This window comes from Anguilla rostrata, chromosome 12, assembly GCF_018555375.3.
Source record: "Anguilla rostrata isolate EN2019 chromosome 12, ASM1855537v3, whole genome shotgun sequence".
Lineage (NCBI taxonomy): Eukaryota > Metazoa > Chordata > Actinopteri > Anguilliformes > Anguillidae > Anguilla > Anguilla rostrata.
The window spans coordinates 37,492,647-37,517,753 of record NC_057944.1 but is presented as its reverse complement, the minus strand read 5'-3'; the positions used below and the strand labels follow the sequence as shown (position 1 = coordinate 37,517,753).

The window sequence follows — 25,107 nt, the reverse complement described above, 5'->3', positions numbered from 1 at the left end:
TCACGGACGACCTTTGCGGGACATTTTGTGGGACGCATGCGCAGGTGGTGCCAGATAAAATGTGTCTGTGGAAGTTAGTTGCGCCGTGGGTCTGGACGGTTACGTGCTTGTTTGTGATTATGATTTATGATTTTGGCATTCCAAAAACATTGCAGTCTATTTGGTAAATGGTAAATGGACTGTATTTATATAGCACTTTTATCCAAAGCGCTTTACAAATGATGCCTCTCATTCGCCAGAGCAGTTAGGGGTTAGGTGTCTTGCTCAAGGACACTTCGACACGCCCAGGGCGGGGTTTGAACCGGCAACCCTCCGACTGCCAGACAATCGGTCTTACCTCCTGAGCTATGTCAGCCCCAGGATATAGCCCACATATACTCTTTTTAAATGCACTGCGCCAGAATGCTGCTGTACTTGTCCTTTCTAGGCCATTGTGTTTGGAAAAGAGCCAGAAGAGGAGTTGGCTAGCAGCACACACCGAGAACAAATCACTGACGGCTGGCACGTCCGCATCCACAGTGTATCAAATTTTGCTTTAGCTCTCATGCGCTGGCGCTCGCCAGCTTCTGCTAGGAGCATACAGTAAATTGGCCTTGGGCTCATTCCAAGCACTTATAATCTATCCTTGTCTCCTCGCCTGACCTTGAAACCACGTCGCTTACATAGCAGACACAGCAGGTGGGGAGAGGTGGATCCACAGGTCGATCACTTATACGTTATGCGTTCCAAAAAAAAAAAGAAACTTTGGCAAAGGATGCACTTGAGTTTCCTTGCTCAAGCATCCTTCAGGAGCCTCAGCCAGTGGAAAACCTGTTGCCCTTCTGCAAAAACGGTTTCCTTCGGCTTCCGGTCAGTTCCGGGACTGGTGTGATTTGTACGTATCAACACCTTATTGGAAACAACGCTAAGTATGCGTAACTATGTGGTTATTCACACAGGATCTGCGTTGGACATTATTACCCATTATTAGCCTGTTGGCTAAAGCACTGTACGCTAAGTAGTTAGCTAAAGCGAGTGAACTGTACAAAGGCCTGGATGGTAGGCCTAGCGCAAAGATGAAGCTGGCGGTGCAGCAATACACTGGGGTTGTTCGAAAACCACAATTACTGTAGGACAGGGATCATCAACTCTGGCCCTCGAATCCAAATCCAGCCCTGGTTTTCTTTTTTCCCCGAGTAATTAGTGCTCCTGATTGGCCAGACTGACTCCCAGGCAAAGGGAGAGTGGAAAACCAGCAGGGCTCAGCCCTCGAGGGACCGTGAGTTGCTGACCCCTGCTGTAGGATGTGGTTTGGGCAGTCTTACCGTTATTAGCCTGTCGGCTAAAGCATTGTAAGCTCAAGGTAGCTAAAGCAAGTGAAGTGGCTGGCTTGTACGGTAGGCTTGGTTCAAAGGTCCACCGGAACTGACCAGAAGCAGAAGGCGACTGGTTTTGCACAAGACACATCCCAGCTCCTGGCTCGTAGCTCCTTCAAGGAGCATTTAGAGGTTTGGGATGCCCTTGAAGATGGCAGCCCTCGATCGATTTCCTGCTCAGGCAAGGACCAAGGTGACACGGATGCGTAAGATAAGTGATTGGATTCAGCCCCATTTTTCTTTGATTCCTCCGTCCTTGCGTCCTTTTCTTGCTTCCTTTCCTTGCGTCCTCTGATGGGTGGACCTTGGAGCTAGGAAAGGATGCAAAGAAAGGAAGAAATGAGTTAAAAAAATGACACATTTGCAAAAACACAGTACACACACACACCCACTCTCTCTCTCTCACACACACACACACGCACACACACACACACATACACTCACACAAGGCGCATATGCAAATAGAAAAGGGGCTCATTCCAATCACTTAAAAAATTTTTTTTTGACATTTAAAGCATTGTGCAAAAAAAAGTGCATTTGAATTTGTGCACTTTTAATGTGGAAGTTTCGCTCGAAGCATTTAAACAATTAAAACCTCAGCTCGCGCTTCACTGCACGAGCAGCGGTCCGCTTGCTCGATATACGGCCTGCGCTGTCTGACATCGGCCCCAGAGACTGAATCTGTAGGCCTACGGCCCTGCAGTTCACAGATTATCACCACGTTCAGAAGACAGGTTACCCTCTGAGCTTTCCTCCTCTTTCAAACCTTCCTGTCTTCCAAAACGTTCAAGACAGTCTCTTATAATCACTTCTCTCTCTCTCTCTCTCTCCCTCTCGCTCTCCCTCGTAAAGGATAACCCAAATAGCAAAGCTGAATTTTGCACCATAATTTATTTATTTATTTACTTATTTACACACATTTACGCCAGCAGAAGGCACTTGGATCCAGGCTCTCCTGTCATGTTGAGTAAGTCTCTTGGGACGTCCCGGGTCAAAGAAATACCTTCACGGATAATGGCGAGCGCAAGTCCTCTGCGGCTGCGGCTAAGTGAGAGTGACCGAGCAAAGCGAAAATGGTTGAAAGCCGTTAAAAAAATAAAAAATTTAAAAAAAAGAAAGGAAAAAAGTGGAAACACCGCAGACGGTGGTAAAGTAGCCTACTGCTGCATGTGTCAGCAGGGCAGAATTCCCCGTCCGCGTCGATACCAGTCCATTTCTCCCCATCTCGGTAATAACGGGGTCTCAATGAGGCGTCAAATGAGCTCGGCCGACAGAAAATCGCTGTTCAGCACAATCTCTGACCGCTGCAAACAAAAAAAAAAAACCCTGCGTCGACACATAATGGTGACGGGGAAAATGCGAGACACGAACGTGACACGGGAGGGCCGAGGAAGGAAGGAAGGAGGGAAAATGAGCGCGCGTTTGGTAGCGCGACTCTGCACCTACATGTTTCATAAAAATAATTTTTTTTTTTTTTTTTTTAAGAAGACGTGTTGGTTCACCTCCGGGTGTGTCCCATGAACACCACCGTGCAAATTAATGTGCGTTCGGTTAGGTGACAGTGGACCCGCATGTTTCAGAAAAAAAGATATCTATACTGAGGCCCCAAGCTTGCAACATGAGCACAGCCATGCTTATTAAATTAGTCACCGGTGAAGTCAGCAGACCATCGTATAAATGGGGTCTGCAAGTGCCAACCTATAATAACAAGCAGGCCTATGTTCAATGATAACAGCTTCTTTGTCATAGACAGTGGCAGCTGCGTAGCAAATAGAAACACAATACTGTGAATAGGCTAGGCCTATAATAATAATAATAATAATAATAATAATAAGAAGAAGAAGCAGTTGACTTTTGTGGAGTGTTCAAAGAATGGGGGAGGTATGGAAACTTCAGTCCTTGGACGTCATTGGCTTGTTAAATTATCCCTATATTTAAACCTGCAGTAATTATATAGGTGTACAGGATAGACTAGTATAGGCTAATTGACTTATTAAAGTAGCTACATGCACCCGTGCTCCGCAAAGGGTAAAAACACAGTTAAAAGGATAGTTGTTGAGACACAGTAAGTAAGTGCCTACACACTCCTTGGGTTTTCCATTTAGATAAAAAGTAGGCTAAATAAAATATGAAAAGGCATCAAGAAGAATAAATTAGAATCATACTCTGTCAGACAGTCGGCATAATCCTGCTCATTTAAACAGGTAAGCACCTCATAACAGCATCCCCCAAATATATGGAACTAATTGCTTTTAGTCTATAGGTTTTTTTGTTAAATCAAGCAAAAATTATTTGTAGTATGGCTTAAAATTTGACAAATTGATCACTCCCGATGGAAAACACTAGTAATATCACAAGTCAGTAATATCTGGTGCTTACCCTTTAAGAGACCATATTCGACTCACCACTGCCACCTCCTGGCAGTGTAAAGCTATAGCTTACACTGAATACAGGCCAAAGCCAAACTAGCTGAATGTTCAAGTTCACAGGTGGGTTTTCATGCATTTTTAAAAAACTAATATTCTCATAAATATTTATGACTTATCGTGTAGTTTCTCTGTTCAATGATTCCCCCCCAGCCCCACATTTTCTGGGACCAAATCTGTTAGAAGCAGTTGCTATTGTTCCAGAACCTTTGTCAGCCCACAGCCTCAGTGGTTTTTATCTAACCCCTTTGAGGTGCCCTGGTCTGAGCAGATGGCGTTTGCTTTTCCACGTAGCCCCGCCCTACATTCTTTCCCGGTCCCCAGTCACCTGTCACCTGCTCTTAAATCTCTGGCACCTGCAGCCGGAGGCTTTCGAACCTGTGTGATCTCCAGACTCCTGAGACCGCAGGTCCGCGGTACACGCCCAGTCTAATGATAACCCCTCACACGGAACTCAGCCCTCTTGGGGCGACATAGCTCAGGAGGTAAGACCGATTGTCTGGCAGTCGGAGGGTTGCCGGTTCAAACCCCGCCCTGGGCGTGTCGAAGTGTCCTTGAGCAAGACACCTAACCCCTAACTGCTCTGGCATCAATTGTAAAGCGCTTTGGATACTATAATGCAGTCATTACATTACCTCTCAATCTCCAGCTATGATAACCCATTACACCTGCTCAAATCTCCCAGCTTTATGACAACCCCTCCCACTGAGCATGACTGTCTCAAATCTCCCAGTCTAATGATAACCCCTCACACGGAACTCAGCACCTGGCTGTCCAAGCTCAGCAGCCATATGCATCAATCTCACCTCCCACTGAGCGACTGTCTAAGTGTCCTTAGCAAACCCAACCCCTAACTCTCTCGATGAGAGCACTGTTAAATGCGCATTATAAATGCACCATTACCATTACCCTCTCAAATCTCCCAGTCTAATGATAACCCCTCACACTAAACACGACCATCCCAAAGCTCAAGCTTCCAGTGCTTTGATACTCACCGAATGATACTGAGGGTCAGAATGAGAGGGTGTGATGTCAGCAGGAGAACAAGGAGAGAAGACAGAATTCTGAATCTCCAGACGATTAAAAAAAAAAAAAAATGGCTTCAAGGATAAGTGCTTTTAAAATAAATGAATGAGTTGAGGGAAGGCGGTATTTATAGACACGGTGAGAGAAGCACTTCACAGTGACACGCAATCAAGCTTCGGGCCAGATGATATAAAATGGGGGGAGTGGAAGAGAGAATGGAAGAGAGAAGCAGCTGGTATCTGAAGCGTGACCACAAACAATAAAACGGGAAAAAAAGGCATTACCGTTGTGGATTCAGTCGTTTATATACATACTTGTATAATGACAACAAATAAGAATTATATATTTTGAGAACCTGAAGTGTTGTTGTTGTAGTATAACCTGTAGTTATATTTGTTATCAGATGACCTTCGTGTTTGGGCTGTGGTGTAGGGCCACGGTAACGGGACCAGATGGTTGCCAGGGGGCTGCGGGTTTGCGTCCTAAGTAGAGGCTGTGCCATGAGCTGAAGAAACATTCCTGAAAGTTTTTTTTGCAAGCAGCAGTGTTCATACATGGGACAGGAAACTTTCCTTTCATAAACACTGTATATCATTGCGAACAAAGGACAGACGTTTTTGGGACTTACGTCGTTTATTTATTTGTATTACGGCTTTTCTGTTGTTATTAAAATGCTTGAAAATGTACAAATCAAATTGACCGTTTGTAACAAAGCCCATCATCAGAAACACACACATATATGCACGCACAGCATTCTTATAAGTGCTTAGTACACATCAGCCTCTCAGATGGAAGACAAAAAATAAGCGTCCCATACATTTCATTCATTTGCATGTACACAAGTATGCAAGAGTGCGTGTACGCGCATATATCCATACATATATGTGTTTATATATACACATATATACATATATGTATATATGAGAGACATTTCATACATTCTCATGTATAAATATATGGTCTTACCTTATGGACAGACTGAGAGAAACCTTTCAAAGAAAAACACTAATCTTTACACTGCAAAAAAAAAAAGGATATTAACAGATGAGAATATAAAGGAAAACAGTTAACAGAAGTCATGACAGTGAGATACCCCGGGACAGACAATACACTGCCACTCTCAGATAAAATAATCACAATGTTTTACAAGGAAACCGCACATCTTTTGTAAATAGCCGTCTTATATCTGACACAGATTCTCAAACGGAATGCTGAGTCAGACATCTTGGCTCCCAGAACAAGAAAACAAATCTTAAAAAAAAAAAATACATTGTGTACAACTCACTCGGTCTTACAAATCTGATACTCTGTACAATCAAATTTCCAGCATGTTCAACTCAACACTTCTGAGTCTGGAGTCCAAAAACTGTATTGCCACCTCTCCACAGAAATATTTCCATTTTAACACATTTTGTAACTCAAAATGAGATAAAACTTTGTCACAAATTGCTTTACAGGTTACAAAACTCGATGTTTTTACCTTGTACTTACGATTTGAACACAAAAAAGAAATCATGGTGAGCTGAAGGGTGAGATGAATATTTATACAACAAAATATACTGACATATAGAAACATACTGTAAAACATGGAATATATTTGAGTATTTTGAGGCACTCCATTTGTATTTTTAATGCCTGCCAATCATTTTTTTGTTTCATAATATTTTATATTCAGACATATCCCACTGTATCCAAAGTGGCAATAATTGGCATATTTAGCAATATATTTCTATATATTATTCAATATATTTTGCAGTGCAAATTACAATTGTATATACACATTTAAATTAGTTTCAGTGTTATATCTTGATATCATTATTCTGTGAAGTTAAATGCTGAAAGAACAGCCTTTCCATCGACACAAAATAATGAATCAAGAATGGCAACATATTGGATCTCCATATATGGAAATATATATATATATATTGTAGCATAAGAGTTTATAGAGCAGAGTTCCAGGGACAGCAAGATTACACAGACAAGGTATATCCAGGTATTTCTGTCCAGGTACCTAAACGGGCTGTATAGTTGATAATTCCATGGCAACCAGGTGATGAACCACCTGATTCCACAGAGCGCTGACCTGGGCGAGCCGCCATCATCCTCCTCAAACGCTGAAAGGGCGGGGCTTAAAAAGGGGCGGACAGAACGTCCGAACAGCGGCCCTGGGGGGCTGCAAATGTTCATGTGGCCCCCTGCTTTTCATAGAGTTTATTTTCCTGCTTTTCAGAGCATGCAGAACTAACTGGACCAGTCGATTTCCCAAACCTTGTCCAACCCTGAGCCGTCCTGTCCAATCCTGAGCCACACACCATGAGAAACGAGGGGGGGGGAGGTGCGAAATGGTTTTTGCGGAAGTCTTAATGCTTTCAGGTTAAATATTTAAATATTAGTGCCGAGATGCTGAAATCTTCCAGGGGTTCCAGGAGCTGATGGCATGAACAGGTAGTACGGAAACTGTGCGAAAGGTGACTGCGGGGGGAAAAAAAAAGCTTCGAGATGATTGTGAGATTGTAATAGTGCGGCTCACGGCTTCTTTGAGATGCTGCGCGTGACGCACGGAGAAAAAGACCGTCCACACGCACAGGCCACGCCCACCGCGTGCGCACGCGGCGTTGACTGAGGTGCGTCGCCTGCAAGGGAAGGGAGGGTCCGGAGGGTCTGCGGCTTCTTTACGAGCCGCGACGGCCAGGGAGCGTCCTGCGAGCCGCCATCTAGCACAAGGACTTCGGCCGCACCTTCGGGAACAGCTGCAGGACAGACAGACGGACGGACGGACAGATCGAGGGACGGAACAGAAATGGAAAAGGGAAAAACAAAAGCACACGCGTCAGCTTGACGTCCCTGATTAAAAACCACCCGTCAAATTCACAGCCTTTCCCGAAGCTCAGTTCTTCTGATTCTCGTGCATTCTTATGCGTTTGATATCGAGTGTCCGGTGGAAGCGAATGTTTAAAATCACTGATTCTTTTAGGAAAAATCTCTCTTAGTAAAAATTGCGTAGCTAAACTACAGGAGCAGGAGAAGGCAGATTGAGCCCATTTGAAACACAGCAGCAAGTGCACAGGGAATATAATGCAGAACCATGTGAACAAACACTAAAATAACAACACATTCATTTAATAACAAATTAATAAAACTGAAAAAGTCACTATAGCCCGTGACTCCCGCGGGATCAAAAAATCTCTTGGAACCAAAAATTGCTGACATTTTTGGGAGACACCAAGCACTGGATGTCCAAAATGAGTCAGCATGTTTTGGTTCAATGAACAGTGTCCTGGGGCTCAATTATTTTTGAAATATTTATGCTTGGTCCTTGGAGGTGCCTACACTATGCTATCAACTTAATAAATATGAGTTTGTATCTGAGAAGCACATTAAGTCGCAAACCATTGCATGAAAAGTGCTAAATTAGTGAAGTAATAATTATGATGACGATGATGATACAATGGTAATGATGATAATAATTCTTATTATTACAATTATCAATGTTGTTATTCATTTTTAAACCCTGTAAGTCCAGCTACAGGGAGATAACTTTAGGCACTTTTCCCATCTCTGTCTCTTACTTAAATTTAATATTGTTATTATGTTTTAACCCTGGAAGTCCACCCACAGGGAGATAACTTCAGACATTTTGTCCATCTCTGTCTCTTACTTAAATTTAATATTGTTATTATGTTTTAAGCCCGGAAGTCCAGCTACTGGGAGATAACTTTGGGCTCTTTTCCCATCTCGGTGTCTCTTACCCCGAAGAAGTTGTTTGGGACGAAGCCCTCCCTGCCGCAGAGGGAGGCCCACCACCAGTCGGACCCCTCGGGCTTCTGCAGGATGGTCACCATGTCCCCCTCCCTGAAGCTCAGCTCGTCCGGGGCCTGGGCAGGGTACCCCCAAAGAGCGTACAGCACCCCGCTGTTCTCCACCCCCATGGCGTCCTCCACGCCTGAAATCAGGGGGGGGACACACAAAAACCCCGTTACTCAACCTCTCAGGCTCACACAACAACCATAACAACGCGCGACTTTTACTCATGAATAAAGACTTAACTTACCTACAGCTGCTACAAGCTATCTACAAACTAACTAACAAATCAATGCAGCACAGAGAGTAGGTTAAATAAAAAAATAGATGATTATAAATAAATTATAAATATAGATTGATTTATATTTGGGTACACACATTCAGCAATTTAGGCATTTTTTATTATTTTGTCATTAACACTTAAGATCAATGACTATAACAAATAATTAATAACAAGACCAGGTCGAAACCTAGTATATGGCTGGACCTCTCCGGCCGACCAATGGTGTAACTTCATAACTCAACCGACCAATGGTGTAACTTCATAACTCACTCAGTGACTCAGTCGCAGACATTCGCGTTTGTAGGGCTGGCCCCGCTGTTGCGGTCCAGCCAAAAATGGATTTACTTGTGCACACTGATCGTATATTTATCGTATTTCGTATTTTCGTGTTCGGGTCTCAGCGAAGCGGGCGTGGCCCTCACCCATGAGGAAGCCCTCGCACTCCTGGAACCCCACGGCGTAGGGGTCGCACTTCTGCGCCGCCGTCGCCCCGTCGCTCTCCGTCACCGCCATCACCGCCGCCCCGTTGCGCACCAGGTACTCGCACAGCATCTGGTCGTTACAGGAGGCGGCGCAGTGCAGGGGGGTCCTGGGGACGGGGGGGGGGGGGGGGAGAGGGGGAGGGGGGGGGGGGGGTGAGGGAGGGGGGGGGGTGAGGGAGAGAGAGGAGGGGGGGAGGAGGGGAGAGGGGGGAGAGAGGGGGAGGGAGGGAGAGAGGGAGGAGGGGGGGACAGAGGGAGAGAGGAAAAGAGGGTGGGAGATGAGGGAGGAGAGAGGGAAGAGAGGAGGAGTGGAGAGGAAGAGTGGGGAGGGGAGAGGAAGAGGGAGGGAAGGAAAGAGAGAGAGAGGGAAAGAGGGAGAGAGAGATGAATACAGTGAGAGGGAGGAGGAGAGAATATCATAACAATGAGGGGCAGCAGAAGAACCACCCGAATGTTTTTCTGCGATGCAGTCAAATGTATCAGGCCAGGAAAGCATTTTCAAACGAATGGTTTCTTTCATGAGAGAGAGAGAGAGAGAGAGAGAGACTGAGCCGTGTCTTTACCATCCGTGGCTGTCTGGCGCACTGACGTTGGCTCCGATCCGCACTAGAAATTCCACTACAGCATAGTGCCCCCCGCAGATGGCATTGTGAATTGCAGTTATGCCCTCATCATTGGCCTGGCTGGGGTCACTCATCTACACACGCATGTGCACACACACACACACACACACACACACACACACACACACACAGATTAATTTAAACACAGGAAGCTGAAACATTAGCAGTAAGCCCTAAATGTGCATGGCGCCCCGCCCCGTACCCCGTACCCCGTACCCCGTACCTCCTGCACGGCCCTCTGCACCGTCTCCAGCTCCCCCACCAGCGCCCCGTCCAGCAGCAGCACCAGCGGGCTCAGGTGCGCCCTCCTCCCTGAACCCCTCTGCTCCTTGCTCTTCCTCAGGATGGAGTTCACACCCTGGGGGGTGGGGGGGGAGATGGAGGGGGGAGAGAGAGAGAGAGTGGGGGGGTGGGAAGAGGGAGGGAGAGAGAGAGTGAGCGGGAGAGAGGTGAGAGAAACTAAAGAACGGCTTGTAAACTGTGAATCACCTTGTGCTCGGGTGTGTGTAAACTGTGAATGGTGGGTGTGGTCGGCCCCACCCTCTCACCTTGTGCTGAGGTGTGGCAGGAGTGGCAGGCGTGGGGGTGCTGGGGGCGGAGGCTGCGCTGGGCGAGGCGGCCGGGTCCTCCCCGTCGGACGAGCTGCTGCTCTCGCTCGCCGGCTCCCCCTTGCGCCGGATCTCCTTCCTGCGGAACAGCTTGCTGATCACCTGCTTGTACTGGCCCTTGGCCGCCGGCCGCGATTGGTCGACGGAGCCCCGCCTCTTCAGCGCCCTGGGGATCTCCGCCCGCAGGCGGAGCACCTCCTGCCGGTCGGGGGCCACCTCGATTTCGGGGGCCACCACGGGCTGCAGGCGGGTGGGGCTCAGCGGGCGGGGCACGGGGGCCTGGCCGTCCTCTGGGATCGCGTGTTCCCTCCCCGGCTCCATCCTCTCAAGTTCCGCCTCCACGTCCTCAGGAACCAGCACTAAACACACAAACACGCACACACACAGGCACGCACACACACACACACACACACAAACATGCACGCACGCACACAAACAGCACACACACACGCACACACACACACACACACACGCACACACACACACACACACACACACACACACACAAACATGCACGCACGCACACAAACATGCACATACACACACACAAACACACAAGCACATGCACACAGACATGCATGCATATACACACAGACACAGGCATACAAACACATGCAAACACACGCGCACGTACGCAAACACAGACAAACACAGATGAACACCTTAATGAGATTAAAATGGAGGGCACACGTCCAAGGGTAAGGATCGCGGTAAAAATCGCGGTGAGCGCGTTCTCGGTTCCCCGCCGTACCTTCGCCGTAGAACCCCGGCTGCCTGAGCTCCGGCGGGGGCGGCTGGGGCAGGTAGTCTGAGGTCACGAAGGTGGGCTGCCTGTAGGGGGCGCTGCCCTGCTCGGGCCCCCGGGACGGGGGCTGGGGGGCCACGAAGTACTGCGGGTTCTGCAGCCGCATGATGACGGACAGCGGGATGGGGCGTCGCTGCTGCACCCGGGGGCTGGCGGGCGGGATGGAGATCCGGGAGACGATTGGCTGGGGGCCGTAGCTGGGCGAGCCGTGCGGCGAGGAGGGCCTATCGGGGCCCAGGGTCATTCGGACGTTATGCGGGAGGTAGCCGTACTGGCCAGAGCGGGACTGGGGATCCTGGAGGGGGGGTGGGGGTGGGGAAGAGAGTTTGGCGAGAACTGTTACAAGCCTCCATCAGTATAACAGTATGTAGGTATTTGACCAGAACCGCTATAGTTCTGTGAGCGCAGTAACCGTGGAAACAGTGTGCTCCACACACAGGTGAGGACAAGCACACACCTTTCTGGAAGAAGGGGGCGGGGCATCCAGGTTGGACTCTCTCCAGTTGCTGTTTGGCACCGCGGGCCTTAGCCACTCTGTCTCTGAAACGAAAAGGCCAGAGTTAACACTGATAAACAACACTGCACTCTGAAACACCAGGGACCAGAGTTAACACTGATAAACAACACTGCACTCCAGGAAAACACACAGGACGGACAGAGTTAACACTGATAAACAACACTGCACTCTGAAACACCAGGGACCAGAGTTAACACTGATAAACAACACTGCACTCTGAAACACCAGGGACCAGAGTTAACACTGATAAACAACACTGCACTCTGAAACACCAGGGACCAGAGTTAACACTGATAAACAACACTGCACTCTGAAACACCAGGGACCAGAGTTAACACTGATAAACAACACTGCACTCTGAAACACCAGGGACCAAAGTTAACACTGATAAACAACACTGCACGCTGAAACACCAGGGACCAGAATTAACACTCATAAACAACACTGCACTCTGAAACACCAGGGACCAGAGTTAACACTCATAAACAACACTGCAATCTGAAACACCAGGGAGCAGAGTTAACACTGATAAACACTGATAAACAACACTACACTCTGAAACACCAGGGACAAGAGTTAACACACTGAATAAACAACACTGCACTCTGAAACACCAGGGACCAGAGTTAACACTGATAAACAACACTGCACTCTGAAACACCAGGGACCAGAGTTAACACACTGAATAAACAACACTGAAAGACAAATCAGGGACCAAAAAAAAACCAGCTGATACAAACGAGTCTTGTAATTAACTGTTCTAACTGATCAGTGCTGAGTAACAATGAAAACCAGCAGATCGTGTGGCCCTGCTAGACCGGTTCTGGGGACCCTTGTTCTGCAGTAACATGATAATTCAGTGTTCCTCACATCCTTAGACTAGCAGGTGGCAGATCACAGTTTATGAGTAGTCATGCAGGGGTGTGGCGGCAGAGAACCAGTCCACACCACTGCCGCTTTTATGCTGAGAACACGGTGCTGACTGATCTGATTGGTGAGAAGAATCTGTGCTGACCATGCGATTGGCCTGAATAATCTGTGCTGACCATGCGATTGGCCTGGAGAACCTGTGCTGACTATGTGATTGGTCTGAATAATCTGTGCTGACTACCTGATTGGCCTGGAGAATCTGTGCTGACCATCCGACTGGCCTAGAGAGAATCTGTGGCGGTTCACGGTGGACAGACTAGCCGGATTAACATACGGGGCGACGCAAAGCGGGGGGCTCACTGTCGTAGGTGTGATGCGGCTTCTTGTCGTGGGACGCGTCCAGGTCGGTCTCGTTCCACTTGGCGGGAATCTTCGGCCTCTGAGCTCCGTCGTCTGCCCGAGGACCCGAGAGAACACACCGTTTCGCTGTCAATTTTTTTATTATTTCTTAGGGTTCCATACAAGCCGTCACTTGGTGTGCTGAATTGGCTTACCTGCAAATTTCAGGCAAGCACGCACACGCACGCAGGCAGGCAGGCAGGCATGCACACACACAGGCAAACTCAGGCACACACAGTGGAGCTTCGGTGAATTCATGAAGTAAAATTAAACTCAAAATCCCCTCCCCGAAAAATTGCAGGCATTTTAGAAAATCATTGACTAAATTTGAATTCGTTTCCCGATTAGACTGACCCACTGCAGAACTGACCCGCCCAACCCTGGTAGAGAGCCACAACAGTGTTGCCGGTCGTCGTGACTACCAAAGAAAACACAGGCCAGGTGCGACGGCGTTTGAAAACTTCTTCACATCTGCAAGGGGGCTACTGAGCACGCTCACCGCTTTGCTTGAAGGGGAGAAAGTTTCGCGGAAGCGTGCTGGTCCTCGGAGAGCGCTGGCCGGATTCGAACGCCGAGTGGACCGTGGGGGAAGGGAGGTGTGCGACGCGCGGCGACTGGCTGAAGACGGAGCTCACGTGGGGCCTGGGGGAGGGGCTTCGCTGAGCCTTCTGGGAGCCGTTGTAGGCGGTCAGGCGGGAGGGGGACGCCCGCCTCTGGGTGCGTGGCGATTGGTTGGGCGGGGTCAGCCTACCGTAGCTCACGCCGGAGTCCGAGTCGGAGCGATGAGTGGAGGCGATTTGTACTCTTTGGGTTTTGGGGGAGGCCACCGGCTGGGGGGAGTAGAGAGGGGGCTGGGACGCGTAGTTGCCGCTGGGGGCGACGGACTCCAGGGGGCGGTGGCTCGGCTCGGGGACCTGGGCCGCAGTGGTGGAGGGTGCGGAGACGTACCTGCCGCTGCCCCCGTTATTTGGGGACGTGGGAAAGCTGGCAGCCGGGACATTCTGCGACGTCCCTCCAGAGGAGAATGGCTTAGCCTGTGGGAAAGAGAGAGGGAAAACCTGGTCAAATACTCCATATGAGATCAAATACTTCATAACCTTTTACACGTCACTGCAGTTGCGCTTCAGTTTTTTCCAAGCAACCAAGTACATTCTCAACAATCTGCAGGAGCGTTTTTATTAAATTTTACCGCCATTTTACCACAGTATTGCATGTGAGACAGATCTGACTGAATCGAAAGGACAACACCCCATCTGTGACAGGTCTACACATCAGCGACTGAACTTGGCTGAACTGGACTTAAAGACGTGTTCTTTGTGGAGAGTGTCGGGGTTGTGTGAAGAGCTGGAGAGTTTGGGTGTAAAGAGATGCAGAGTTGATGGAAAAACAGATGTACAGGAAGTGTAGAGTGGGTGTAAAGTGATGTAGAGTCTGTGGAGAGTCGGTGTAGATTTGGTGTTGAGCTGGAGTAAAGTTAGCATAGAGCCCGTGTAGAACTGGTGTAGAATTGGTGTACAGTCTGTGTAGAGTTTGTAGAGTCGGTGTAGAGTCGGTGTACCTGTGTTTCAGGCACTTGGCGGCTGGTGCTGCACTCCTCCATTAGGCTGCTGAATTCCCGCGACAGCTCATCCGCCGTGGCCAGAGAGGCGTTCAAATCATCGTCTATCGACCGGACTGCAGGAGAGTACACACAAACACAGACACAGACACAGACACAAACACAAACACAGACACAAACACAGACACAGACACAGACACAAACACAAACACAAACACAGACACAAACACAGACACAGACACACAGGCACACAGATGCAAACACACAGACACACAGACACAGGCACACAGATGCAAACACACAGACACACAGATACAAACACAAACACAAACACAGACACAGACACAGACAACACAGGCACACAGATGCAAACACACAGACACACAGACACAGACACAGACACACAGGCACACAGATACAAACACACAGACAGACACAGGCACACAGACGCAAACACACAGACACAAACACAGACACAGACACACAGGCACAGACACAAAAACACAGACACAGACACACAGACACACAGACACAGACACAAACACACACACACAGACACAAACACGCACACACTCAATTTTAGCTGAGAAACTTCAACAGACACAGAATACTGCCAAGCCGTAATTGTGAATGGACCTCTTGGGGCTAGCCTGTCCCATAGTGCACACTCACACAGCGTACTGCCGTATTTCATCTGCGACTCCATGACCTCCCCCTTCTGTCAGACGATCGCTCGATCCCGTTCAGCGCTGCAGGGTCACAGAAAGGGATCGGGAAGTGACAAATCAGAATAAAACGTGAACAGTTCGGCAGGTTGAATACTCCTTTAAATCATCTCATGCTCTTGTGTAATCTCTGAGGCTTCACTTTATCATACTTGTCCAGACAAATTAGGTGGTAGATCTGTGTGCATGAGAAAGTGTCAAACGTAGACAGATGCACCGAGAGTGACAAAAAAAAAAACTTTCGCAAGAACGACAATCGGCACCGGAGAGAAGAATTTGTGGCATGCATATTGTCTGCATATTCCACATATTCAAGTGTCGGCAGTTGAAATGCATCAAACAGTAAAATAGCTTTACAAAGCACAGTATTTATTAAGCTGTGAAAGGTGTTTTTTTTTTTCTTTTTTTCCCCGAGATAACCTTGGTTGGACACAGATAATGAAAAGGCCTTTGCGCGTGGCATGGCTCCACACACAGACTGCACACGCCTGTTGGGCTGAGGGGTGGAGCCAGATAGCCAGATAGCACCGATTCCTGGCTTTAGACGAAGTGAACCGGTCAAGTCAGGACGAGTGAAAGAAAGCATTTTAACGGGCTGATGCGACAAGCTCCTGCTTGCGAAAAGATTCCTTTCCTGCTTTCGCTGACAGAGCCCCCCCCGCGGCCACCGCGCGATTACATAACGCACCAGCGCCCAAGGGCCGAGCCTCCCGTCGACACGGGTTCAGAAGGCCACCATCGCCGCCCAATCAAACAGCCCCGGGGCGGAGCGGGCCGGCTGTAATTCAGGCCTGAGAGAGAGGTACAGCACTCCGCTGCTCAGCCTTGCAGGAAACGGAGGAAAGGGGAGCACTGGCAGAAATCTGGAGCCGTTCAGCACGAAAATGAGTCACACGTGGGAAGCGCGGTCACGTTAAACCCACAGTGTAGTATAACGGGTAAGGAACCGGTCTTGTAACCTAAAGGTCGCAGGTTCGATTCCCTGGTAGGACACTGCCGTTGTACCCTTGAGCAAGGTACTTAACCTGCGTTGCTTCTGTATATATCCAGCTGTATAAATGGATACAATGTAAATGCTATGTAAAAGTTGTGTAAGTCGCTCTGGATAAAAGCGTCTGCTAAATGCCTGTAATGTTATGGGCTGAAGCAGTGTTGTTTTACAGTGCCATACTGTGCAGTTGCTACACAGTTTTGTGCGGACTCATTCAAGTCAAATTTCAGACACGTTGAAGCAGAACTGGCTCTAGGCATAGACGACAAGGACAAAGAGGGAAAAAACAACAGCAATAAAAATCCATGCATTGCATCTGTGGTTATTGTGGAGAACACAGCCTGCTGCCTGCCACAACCACAACCCCCCCCCCCGCAGCCCTTTAGCCTATCACAGACAGGCACAGCTGGTAAGCACTTAGCTATGAAACCTGCATGCTATGGGGTTATTTAGCTATCACGACAGCCGCTGTAATCGGATTCTTTAGCCTATCACAGACATGCCAGTGTTAATGTGATTCTTCAGCCTATTACGACAGACACTGCAGTGTTAATGTGATTCTTTAGCCTATCACAGACAGACACTGCAGTGTTAATGTGATTATTTAGCCTATCACATACAGACACTGCAGTGTTAATGTGATTCTTTAGCCTATCACAGACAGACACTGCAGTGTTAATGTGATTCTGTAGCCTATCACAGACACTGCAGTGTTAATGTGATTCTTTAGCCTATCACAGACACAGCAGTGTTAATGTGATTCTGTAGCCTATCACAGACACTGCAGTTAATGTTAATGTGATTATTTAGCCTATCACAGACAGACACTGCAGTGTTAATGTGATTCTTCAGCCTATTACAGACAGACACTGCAGTGTTAATGTGATTATTTAGCCTATGACAGACACTGCAGTTAATGTTAATGTGATTCTTTAGCCTATCACAGACAGACACTGCAGTGTTAATGTGATTCCTTTCACAGAAACTTTAGACTGTCGGTTAGACCTGCAACTCACATTCCACAGCTGACCTCTCAGGCCCCTGCTTGGAGCTTATCTCCGTTTGTCAAGAGCACCCTCCGCAGATGCCACTGCGACTGAATCACACAGGTCATTTAGTGGCACTGACTCACACTCACTCTCCCTCTCCCTTTTATTTTTTTTACTCCGTCTCTCCCTCCTTCTCAGACCCACCATCGTTCTAGTATAGACGGTAGCCGCAGAAGTTTAACTTAAAATGGCCGTGCGACTCCGGTGCGCTCCTATCCCTGAGAAAGGCCCTGCGGCCGCTGGCTTTTTGGCTCCAACGGAAGAACTGCGCTGCAGTCGGCCTGCCGTAACAGAACAATGCCAGCGCCAGACTCCGGGACGATTACAACATCAGGACAATAATGACTCCATTCCTCAGCATGTCAGGGTGTGTCCTCGGAATGTTCTGTTTTTTCTGGCTCTCCCTCTCTCTCACTCACACTCACTCACTCTCTTTCTCTCTGAACTCCCCCACGCAATCTAACTCCCATTACATGTACAGTCTCACCCCCCCCTCCTCCCCCCACCACCGCGCCCCTCCTATATGCTGCCCCACCCATCTCTTGTTTCATCACTTTCCAATCTGTGTTTCCACCCTCTTGCCTTTCCCACCCTGAAAATGGAAAAAAAAGAAAGAAAAAAAGAAAAAAAAAAACCCGAAGCCGCTCTGCAGTGGTGATTGTACCGCTCCCTCTCACCGCCGGCCCAGTCTGCATCTAAAGGCTGCGGCTGATAAAAAAAAACTACCTCCTCCTCCTCCTTTCACTGCCGTTTTCTTTTCTTTCTTTTTTTCCCCAAGAATCGCTCCCTGACGCCGTCTTCACAGCATTCCGTCTGAGCTCCGCATCCAACCAGTCGTCCCACGCAGTCGAGCGAGCTCAGCAGCGGCCGAACGAAAAGGCGGCCCGATCGTCAAGGCGAATCCGAACCCAACTGCGCGTCCCCCCGGTAACGGGCACAAGCTTCCCCCCCTTCGTACTGAAGCTGAAAGTCCTCCGAGGCCTCAGGTCCGTTTGTGTTTTCGCTGTGGCTTGGTTCTCGTTGACTCAGCTGGCACGGGTCCCAGGAGCATTCTCTGAGGAACGCGCCGTGACGGAAAAGCACGTTAGCGAGCGCTCAACCGAATAAACAAACAAACACACACAACACCAGCCCAGGTGTGCTGGAGCCTGCGCGGCGCCAAAAAGGGCGCGAGAGTTCGGCCGCCTGTCCGATCGGCGTGGGGAGCGTCCTCGTTGGACTGGGTAGGAACGTGGAGTTCTGTGGCCCAGGCCCGAACACAGTTTTCTGGCGCAGGTCCGAACCCAGGAGTTCTGTGGCGCAGGTCCGAACACAGGAGTCCTGTGGCGCAGGTCCGAACACAGGAGTCCTGTGGCGCGCACAGTCACTGTGTCAGGTTTCGGGGGAAACCGCGGGACTCGGGGTAGGCAGACTGAGGAGGCAGGCAGCGGCCTCTCGGGGGCTGTAGGGAGGAACGGCGTCTCACAGAGGAAGGAAATCCGAAATCCCGAACGCAGCCCGACGTGTAGAAATACTCAACCCTGCAACAAAGGGGACCATCAAAACTGCCACCACTTTCTCCACCTAGATCACCTGCTAGATCTTTCCTCACCAGGTACTCGGCACATACATAAATATTGAGTATGTACACATACAGCTGTGAATGAATCTTCCCCTGCCCACTCTGTGCAATAAAGTTTTTTTTTTTTTTTTATATATGGTGACTTGAGTGAAACACGAGTTTCTCATTGGCTGGTTTTCCCTCCCATGCCGGTGGCTGTGGTTGGCACCGGCGCGTCAGCCTCAGCTGTGATGCAAGTGAAAGCGCTGCAAGGGTGAACACGCCCCATGGCCCATCCCCGAACTCCCACATCTCACACCCCTTGTGCAAACACACCGCAATGACAACTGTCTCAGACCATCCCTTTCATCGCTCACTACCCCCATGCGGCTCACCTGGGTCGTTTCTACACGTCACCGCCACTCTTCCCAAAACGCACCTTCACACTTACACACACACACACCCATGTTCACTTTCATCACTCACTACCCCCATGCGGCTCACCTGGGTCGTTTCTACACGTCACCGCCACTCTTCCCAAAATGTACCTTCACAGTTACACACACACCCACGTTCACTTACACACATGACTCGTCCTCCCGAAAAGTAGCAAAAGTAGCAGTGATCTGGTTGTAATCAATCAATCAATCAATCAATCAAAACTTTACTTTGGAGTCAAGGTCCACATAAAAGACAGAACATAAGTGAGACAGTACCCCAGGCTTATTCTTATACCTTTACTTATCCTTTATGTTCTCAGGAACACCCCCCATTGAGGTTGACACCTTATGGTTCCATGTAACCAAGATGCATTGGCTACACAGTTATAAAGACAGTATCAGAATGATAGGACACATAATCAGGTGATAAGACAGGCTGTGTCCAAACAGGGCACTCCTCAGTCACAGCACTAAAGATCAAACTTTAAAAATCCAAGATACAAATCTGGTGTATCTTTATGATACTGAGGCTACACTGGTCCTGCTGTCAATGTATACAGAATTGCACTGTCTCCAGATAACCCTTCACCTACCTCCCTGCACACCCCACCCACAATAACGCGCTCTAAACTCCCCCATCGTGCATGGCCGGTGTTTCGTCAGTGTGTCACTCAGGAATCTATCGCCTCGTCTCCACCTCCGAGTTCAGCATTCCAGATGGGTCCCGCGCCCAGCTTGTTGACCATCCCCAAAAAGGGGAGTGGAGGGGAAGGGAGGGGAGGGGAGGGGGGGGTAACATGCAAGGACAGTAATTAATATGGGAGTGAGCCAGGGCTCTGTCAACATCAGCCACCGTCAACACTCAAATATTCACTACTTGGAACCCTGGAACGAATGAGACGCACTAATTAGGGCAATTCGCAAAACGCAACAATTTTAATGCGAGTTCCTTATGTTCATTTTTTCTGTTTTTCCAGGCTGAGGGTTTCGCGTCTTTATGCCAGTGAAGATCTGGGCTTGAGCCCGTCCTGTTTGGCGTGTACCGCGAGGGTCGGCCAGAGCGGGAGGCATCGTCAGCGGTTTCAGCCGAAATACCACGACGCGCGCACCAGAGGAAAAAGCCGTCGGTCAGATCTCGGCACATCAGTGGCAAACTGTGACCAGATTACACCGGAGAGCCGCAGACGAATCTGCGGGGCACGTCTAGCCGAAAAACAGCCCAGGCAGTGCCATAGCCTCACTGCAAAAGCTTGGCCAAAGGGGCACGAACCAAACTTTTACTGAGGGAGGACTGCGTGCATGCATGTGCAAGTGTGCGCAGACATATGTGTGTGTGTGTGTGTGTGTGTGCAGGCGCATATGTAAGTGTGTGTGTGTGCGTGTATGTGTGTGTGTGCAGGCGCATATGTACGTGTGTGTGTTTGTGTGTGCGCATATGTATGTGTGTCTGCGCGCGAGTATGTGTGTGTGTGTGCACGTATGTATGTGCGTGCGTGTGTGTATGTATGTGTGTGTGTGTGTTTGTGTGTGCACGTATGTATGAGTGTGTGTGGTCGTGTGCGTGCGCATGTATGAGTGTGTGCATGTGTGTGTGTGCGTGTGCGTGTGCCTGTGCGTGTGTGTATAAAAGTACATCTCACAGTGATGACACCGTGAACAAACTGTACAAGCTACAGCAAGATCGACGAGAGGCAAGTATGCAGCCCAACTGGTTCCTACAAGCAGCTCTGAGCCTTGAGAAGAAGGCCTGCTCAGTCCAAACCCAATGGCAATTACTCAGGCCCTCGTAAATTTCCCATGTCTGCGCGACTTGTTTTTTCAGACCCTAAACACTCACTTTCTCACAGCACCAGTGTTCCCATTTAGCCGCTGGTTAGGCGAACGCAAATAATAGACGAATCACGGAAGCCCTCACGCAAATAAGATAAGGTGCGTTGTCTAAAAAAAACAAAAAAACAATTCAATTGCAAAAGAAAAAAAAAAAAAAAAAGCTGGTAGACCATACTCCATTTCATTTAGTACATGTTCAAACAAAAGTTAGCTGGATGCAAATAGAAAACCAGATGACGTTCAAGTTGAGTCGGCATATCTGCGATACGTTTGCTTTCAAATCAAACAAGGGAACATACCGCAAAATTATCTCCCTATCATCAGTAAAACCTGAATACAAAAAGGTAATCAAACAAAAACTACTTTCACCTTGTCTCACCTTATGATATTCTGAGCCTGAACTGAGAGCCTCCAACCCTAACCCAGGGGTCAGTTACTTTTCTTCTGGTAAATCAGGACCTTGTGCAGGTGGGGCTCAAATTGGAGGCAGCAATTCAACCGCTGACCAAGAACGTAATGTTGACCAGCCAATCGTTAGAACTGTCTCCAGCCAATCAGACTGCAGAACACCCATCTCAAAAACCGCACGGTCCCTTTCCAGATGTGCAAAGGGCCGAGAGGTCGAGGCTGGGAGAAAGTCTGACTGAGTGTGGACATCCCATCATTTTTCACGCAGGGGAAGGAAGTAGAGGAGGAAGACCTTTATATGTATAAAATCATTATAAGGTGCACTAATCCAGAGCAATCTATATAGCACACATTCTTCTCTTGCATGCAGTCCGTTTACATAGCTGAATTCCCACTGAAGCAATTCAGATCAGGTTCCTGACTCAAGAGCATATGTAGGTAGAGCAGCAATGCCCCCACTTAGGATTTAAACCTGCAAACCCAGTTCCCTACCCATTACACTACAGTTTCAGCAGGAAAAGAGCGGGTCTGAAGCCTTATTTAGAGGGGTGAAGAGCTGGGGAGCATTACATTACATTACAGGCATTACGCAGATGCTCCTATCCAGTGCGACTTACACAACGTTTTACACAGCAATTGCATTGCAGCGTTGCAATGGCCTCCCAATGCAATCAAAAAATAAAAAGAAATAATCAGTCAAAGCTTCACAGTGCCTGGTCCCACTGGACCTGCACACACACACAAAGCACAGGGCTTTCCCTGCACTGTCCGCAACAAGAAGACAAGAATGCAAAACATACGTGCAGAATGTGATACCTGCTTCTGAATAACGATGAGAGCATTCACGTCACACTGGTCACGCAAATACAGTATGTGCTTTACTTGCTTTCATTGGCATACTTAGAACTGCCTCAATATCAAAGTTAATTTATCTCTACAAAAACAAGACTCTCGAGTGACACTCATATTTTCATTATTTGTGACCACAAATAAGGCACGTACGTACATGCTGCACATCGATTGTGCCTGTCCCCGTTGAACGGCTGGAGACCTGCGTTTTAGTCTGTATGTTTTTTTTTTTTTTTGCACACACGTGTTGAGGCTTCACAATTATGGACGCTTGCACGTTCATTTCTTTAATAATCGCGCTGGTCGTGCTGGTTCTGAAGAACACGATCTTACGACGGAATGGGCCTGTTAAAAAAACTGATTTTTCTTATTTGACCTGGCATTCGCTTTCACACCTGAGTCATCTCATTTCATACCTATTCTATTTCATACGCCGTCTGACTGCGTCACTGGTGCCTCCTCTCAAAAAGGCAACTATATTGTCAAAGTTCCACTAGCCATTTCGGTAATGCTGGAAACCATTGCTGCTAGCTACATTTCATGTAAATCAAGAGTAGACTAACCAAATAAGGAACTTACAAAAGAATGGGCCGGTATAAGCGACATCACTGCGGTCACAAAGAAGATGTTGATTTTAAATAATGAATGTATTTTGTTTTTGGAGTAAGGTTGTCGTGTGCAAAATAAATAAATAAATAAATAAATACATTTAAAGATAAAAAATAACGTTACACACTTAGCCTGTTGTTTGAGTATTCCTTCAGGGGGAAAAAATAGTCATTGACACGGTATGCCTAGATACACACCAATCATAGACTCCAATGCACGGTCCTGAAAACCCAGGCAATTTCTCCATTAGTGCAGGATCCTGCAGTTTATCATTAGGTCGACATTTCCATGAAGTTAAAAAATACAGGCAGAGTGTAACTCTTCGAGGCATGAAAATCAATACTGACTTTGACATTTTGATTTATGTTGATTCTGCTATTCAACAGGAAATCTAGGTCACAGTTACTTTTACATTCATACAGTCGAACGTTGCAGGCTACAGTTGAGTAGCCTACAGTTGCAGTTGGGTTAATTCGCAGCATTTGCAGAGACAATGTGCCTCATTCACAAAACTTTTCTTAAATTATTACTTTTGCTCTTAAAAATGTTCCTACAAAAAAAACTTTACGACAATAACAATACGAGATTCATGACACAACTTTGTTTTTGTGCATATCCTAGGTGTACGAAATGATGAATGCTGGCTGTTCATAAATTTTATGCGCAATCATATTCATGTGATTTGCATAAGGAAGGAGCCATGAACAAATACAGATAAGAAAAAAAAGAAAAAAAGATGAATGCCAAAATGTTCTAGGAAACGTTCTTACACGCAGTTCAGAACAAATGTGATCGTACACGTTTCGTGAATGAGGCAATGTTATGCCACTCGGTCAAAGTTAAAGAGATATCAAGTAAGGACTAATGCAGAAGGTTTACCAGCCCAGTTGTGTTTAAGAAGTCAGACCCAAAAGGGGGGGTCTGGTTTAACATCATCTCGTTTCTCTTTTTGCGACCATGGGACAGTGCATTGGTCTCTATGTTCCATTAACACACAAATTATCAAAGTTTTATTCCCATGGCTATACAGTTCGATGCACGGTCCACATCCGCAACTTAAAACAATGCACACAAACAGTCCAAAGTTCCGAACTACAAGCCAGACGCAGCGATAGAACTCTCTGTGTTGTTGTATCCACTCCTCTCAGCACTGCCACTTGGATTTTGTGAGCTACAGAAACATCTGATTCCCATTAGAAAAGTCTCCCCAGCCTTCTCCTCGCTTACAGTTCAGACTCATTGTTCGAGATCTAAAACCGTACAGTAAAACAATCGAACAGATTTTAAAAAGTTTTGAAGGCTATTAAGACAAGAATCCTTACATTCGCATAGTCCGTTTCAGCATCACAATTGCGGGCTTTGATTACCAGTTTGCATTATGATAAAAAAATAATCCAATCTTTCCAATGTGACGTGCAACTACTTAGCAGCGTATTGCGCACACGGCTAGCCAGTTTACACAAAGAAAAAAAAAACGACTTTAACCTCGGTTCGTTTACTTACCCCGATCGGACCCTTGTTCCTACAGAAAGTCAACACAACCGCAAACTTTGTAAAATAATATCGCAAATCTCTTTCTCGAGGTCTACCCGGACCTATGCTACTTGTTGCTCTCTTCCACTGACTCAGTGTGAATCAGTGCGTCTGGCTGATTGCAGGATGGCGTAGCGATCTAGCTCTCACGGCATGCAGTCCAGCCCACTGTCCTGCGCCGCTGTAACTTGAGCCAGGTGTTCACGAAGCACAGCTGGGGCAGGTGTGCAACCCGCCCCCATCCGCGCTCGGGACTTTGACACCTTTGTACGCTCTTTTTTATTTCGCGATTTTTTAAATTCCCCAACCCGTGTAGTATAATACCTCACTAACAAACGCACCAAACGTGGTCATTGTACATTTTATGTGGATACTTTTGA

General features: G+C 47.8%; 1 protein-coding gene and 1 long non-coding RNA gene across 4 annotated transcripts in view; one reads left to right on the top strand and one right to left on the bottom strand.

Annotated features, from left to right (window-relative positions):
- Positions 1-8,858, top strand: part of LOC135235560 (uncharacterized) — a 14,298-nt gene extending 5,440 nt beyond the window's left edge. The window contains exon 3 of one of the 2 annotated variants that reach the window (XR_010324407.1): positions 8,567-8,858. This is a non-coding gene — a long non-coding RNA (uncharacterized LOC135235560). Of the gene's footprint in view, positions 1-5,194; positions 5,503-8,566 lie in introns of those variants that run through there. The other variant, XR_010324408.1, reaches the window with a different exon arrangement.
- Positions 5,422-25,107, bottom strand: ppp1r13l (protein phosphatase 1, regulatory subunit 13 like). 2 transcript variants are annotated; one of them, XM_064301085.1, is made up of 13 exons: positions 24,698-25,107; positions 15,426-15,502; positions 14,754-14,869; positions 13,695-14,229; positions 13,157-13,249; positions 11,867-11,949; positions 11,356-11,704; positions 10,545-10,963; positions 10,220-10,354; positions 9,937-10,070; positions 9,314-9,480; positions 8,557-8,750; positions 5,422-7,557 (listed from the first exon to the last, which is right to left on the bottom strand). In XM_064301085.1, exons 2-13 carry the CDS (start codon positions 15,457-15,459, stop codon positions 7,522-7,524), a joined length of 2,295 nt encoding a protein of 764 aa, XP_064157155.1. In that variant the 5' UTR covers positions 15,460-15,502; positions 24,698-25,107; the 3' UTR covers positions 5,422-7,521. The 2 variants fall into 2 exon arrangements, with proteins under 2 accessions (XP_064157155.1, XP_064157156.1); XM_064301086.1 differs by lacking the exon at positions 24,698-25,107 and adding an exon at positions 24,517-24,660.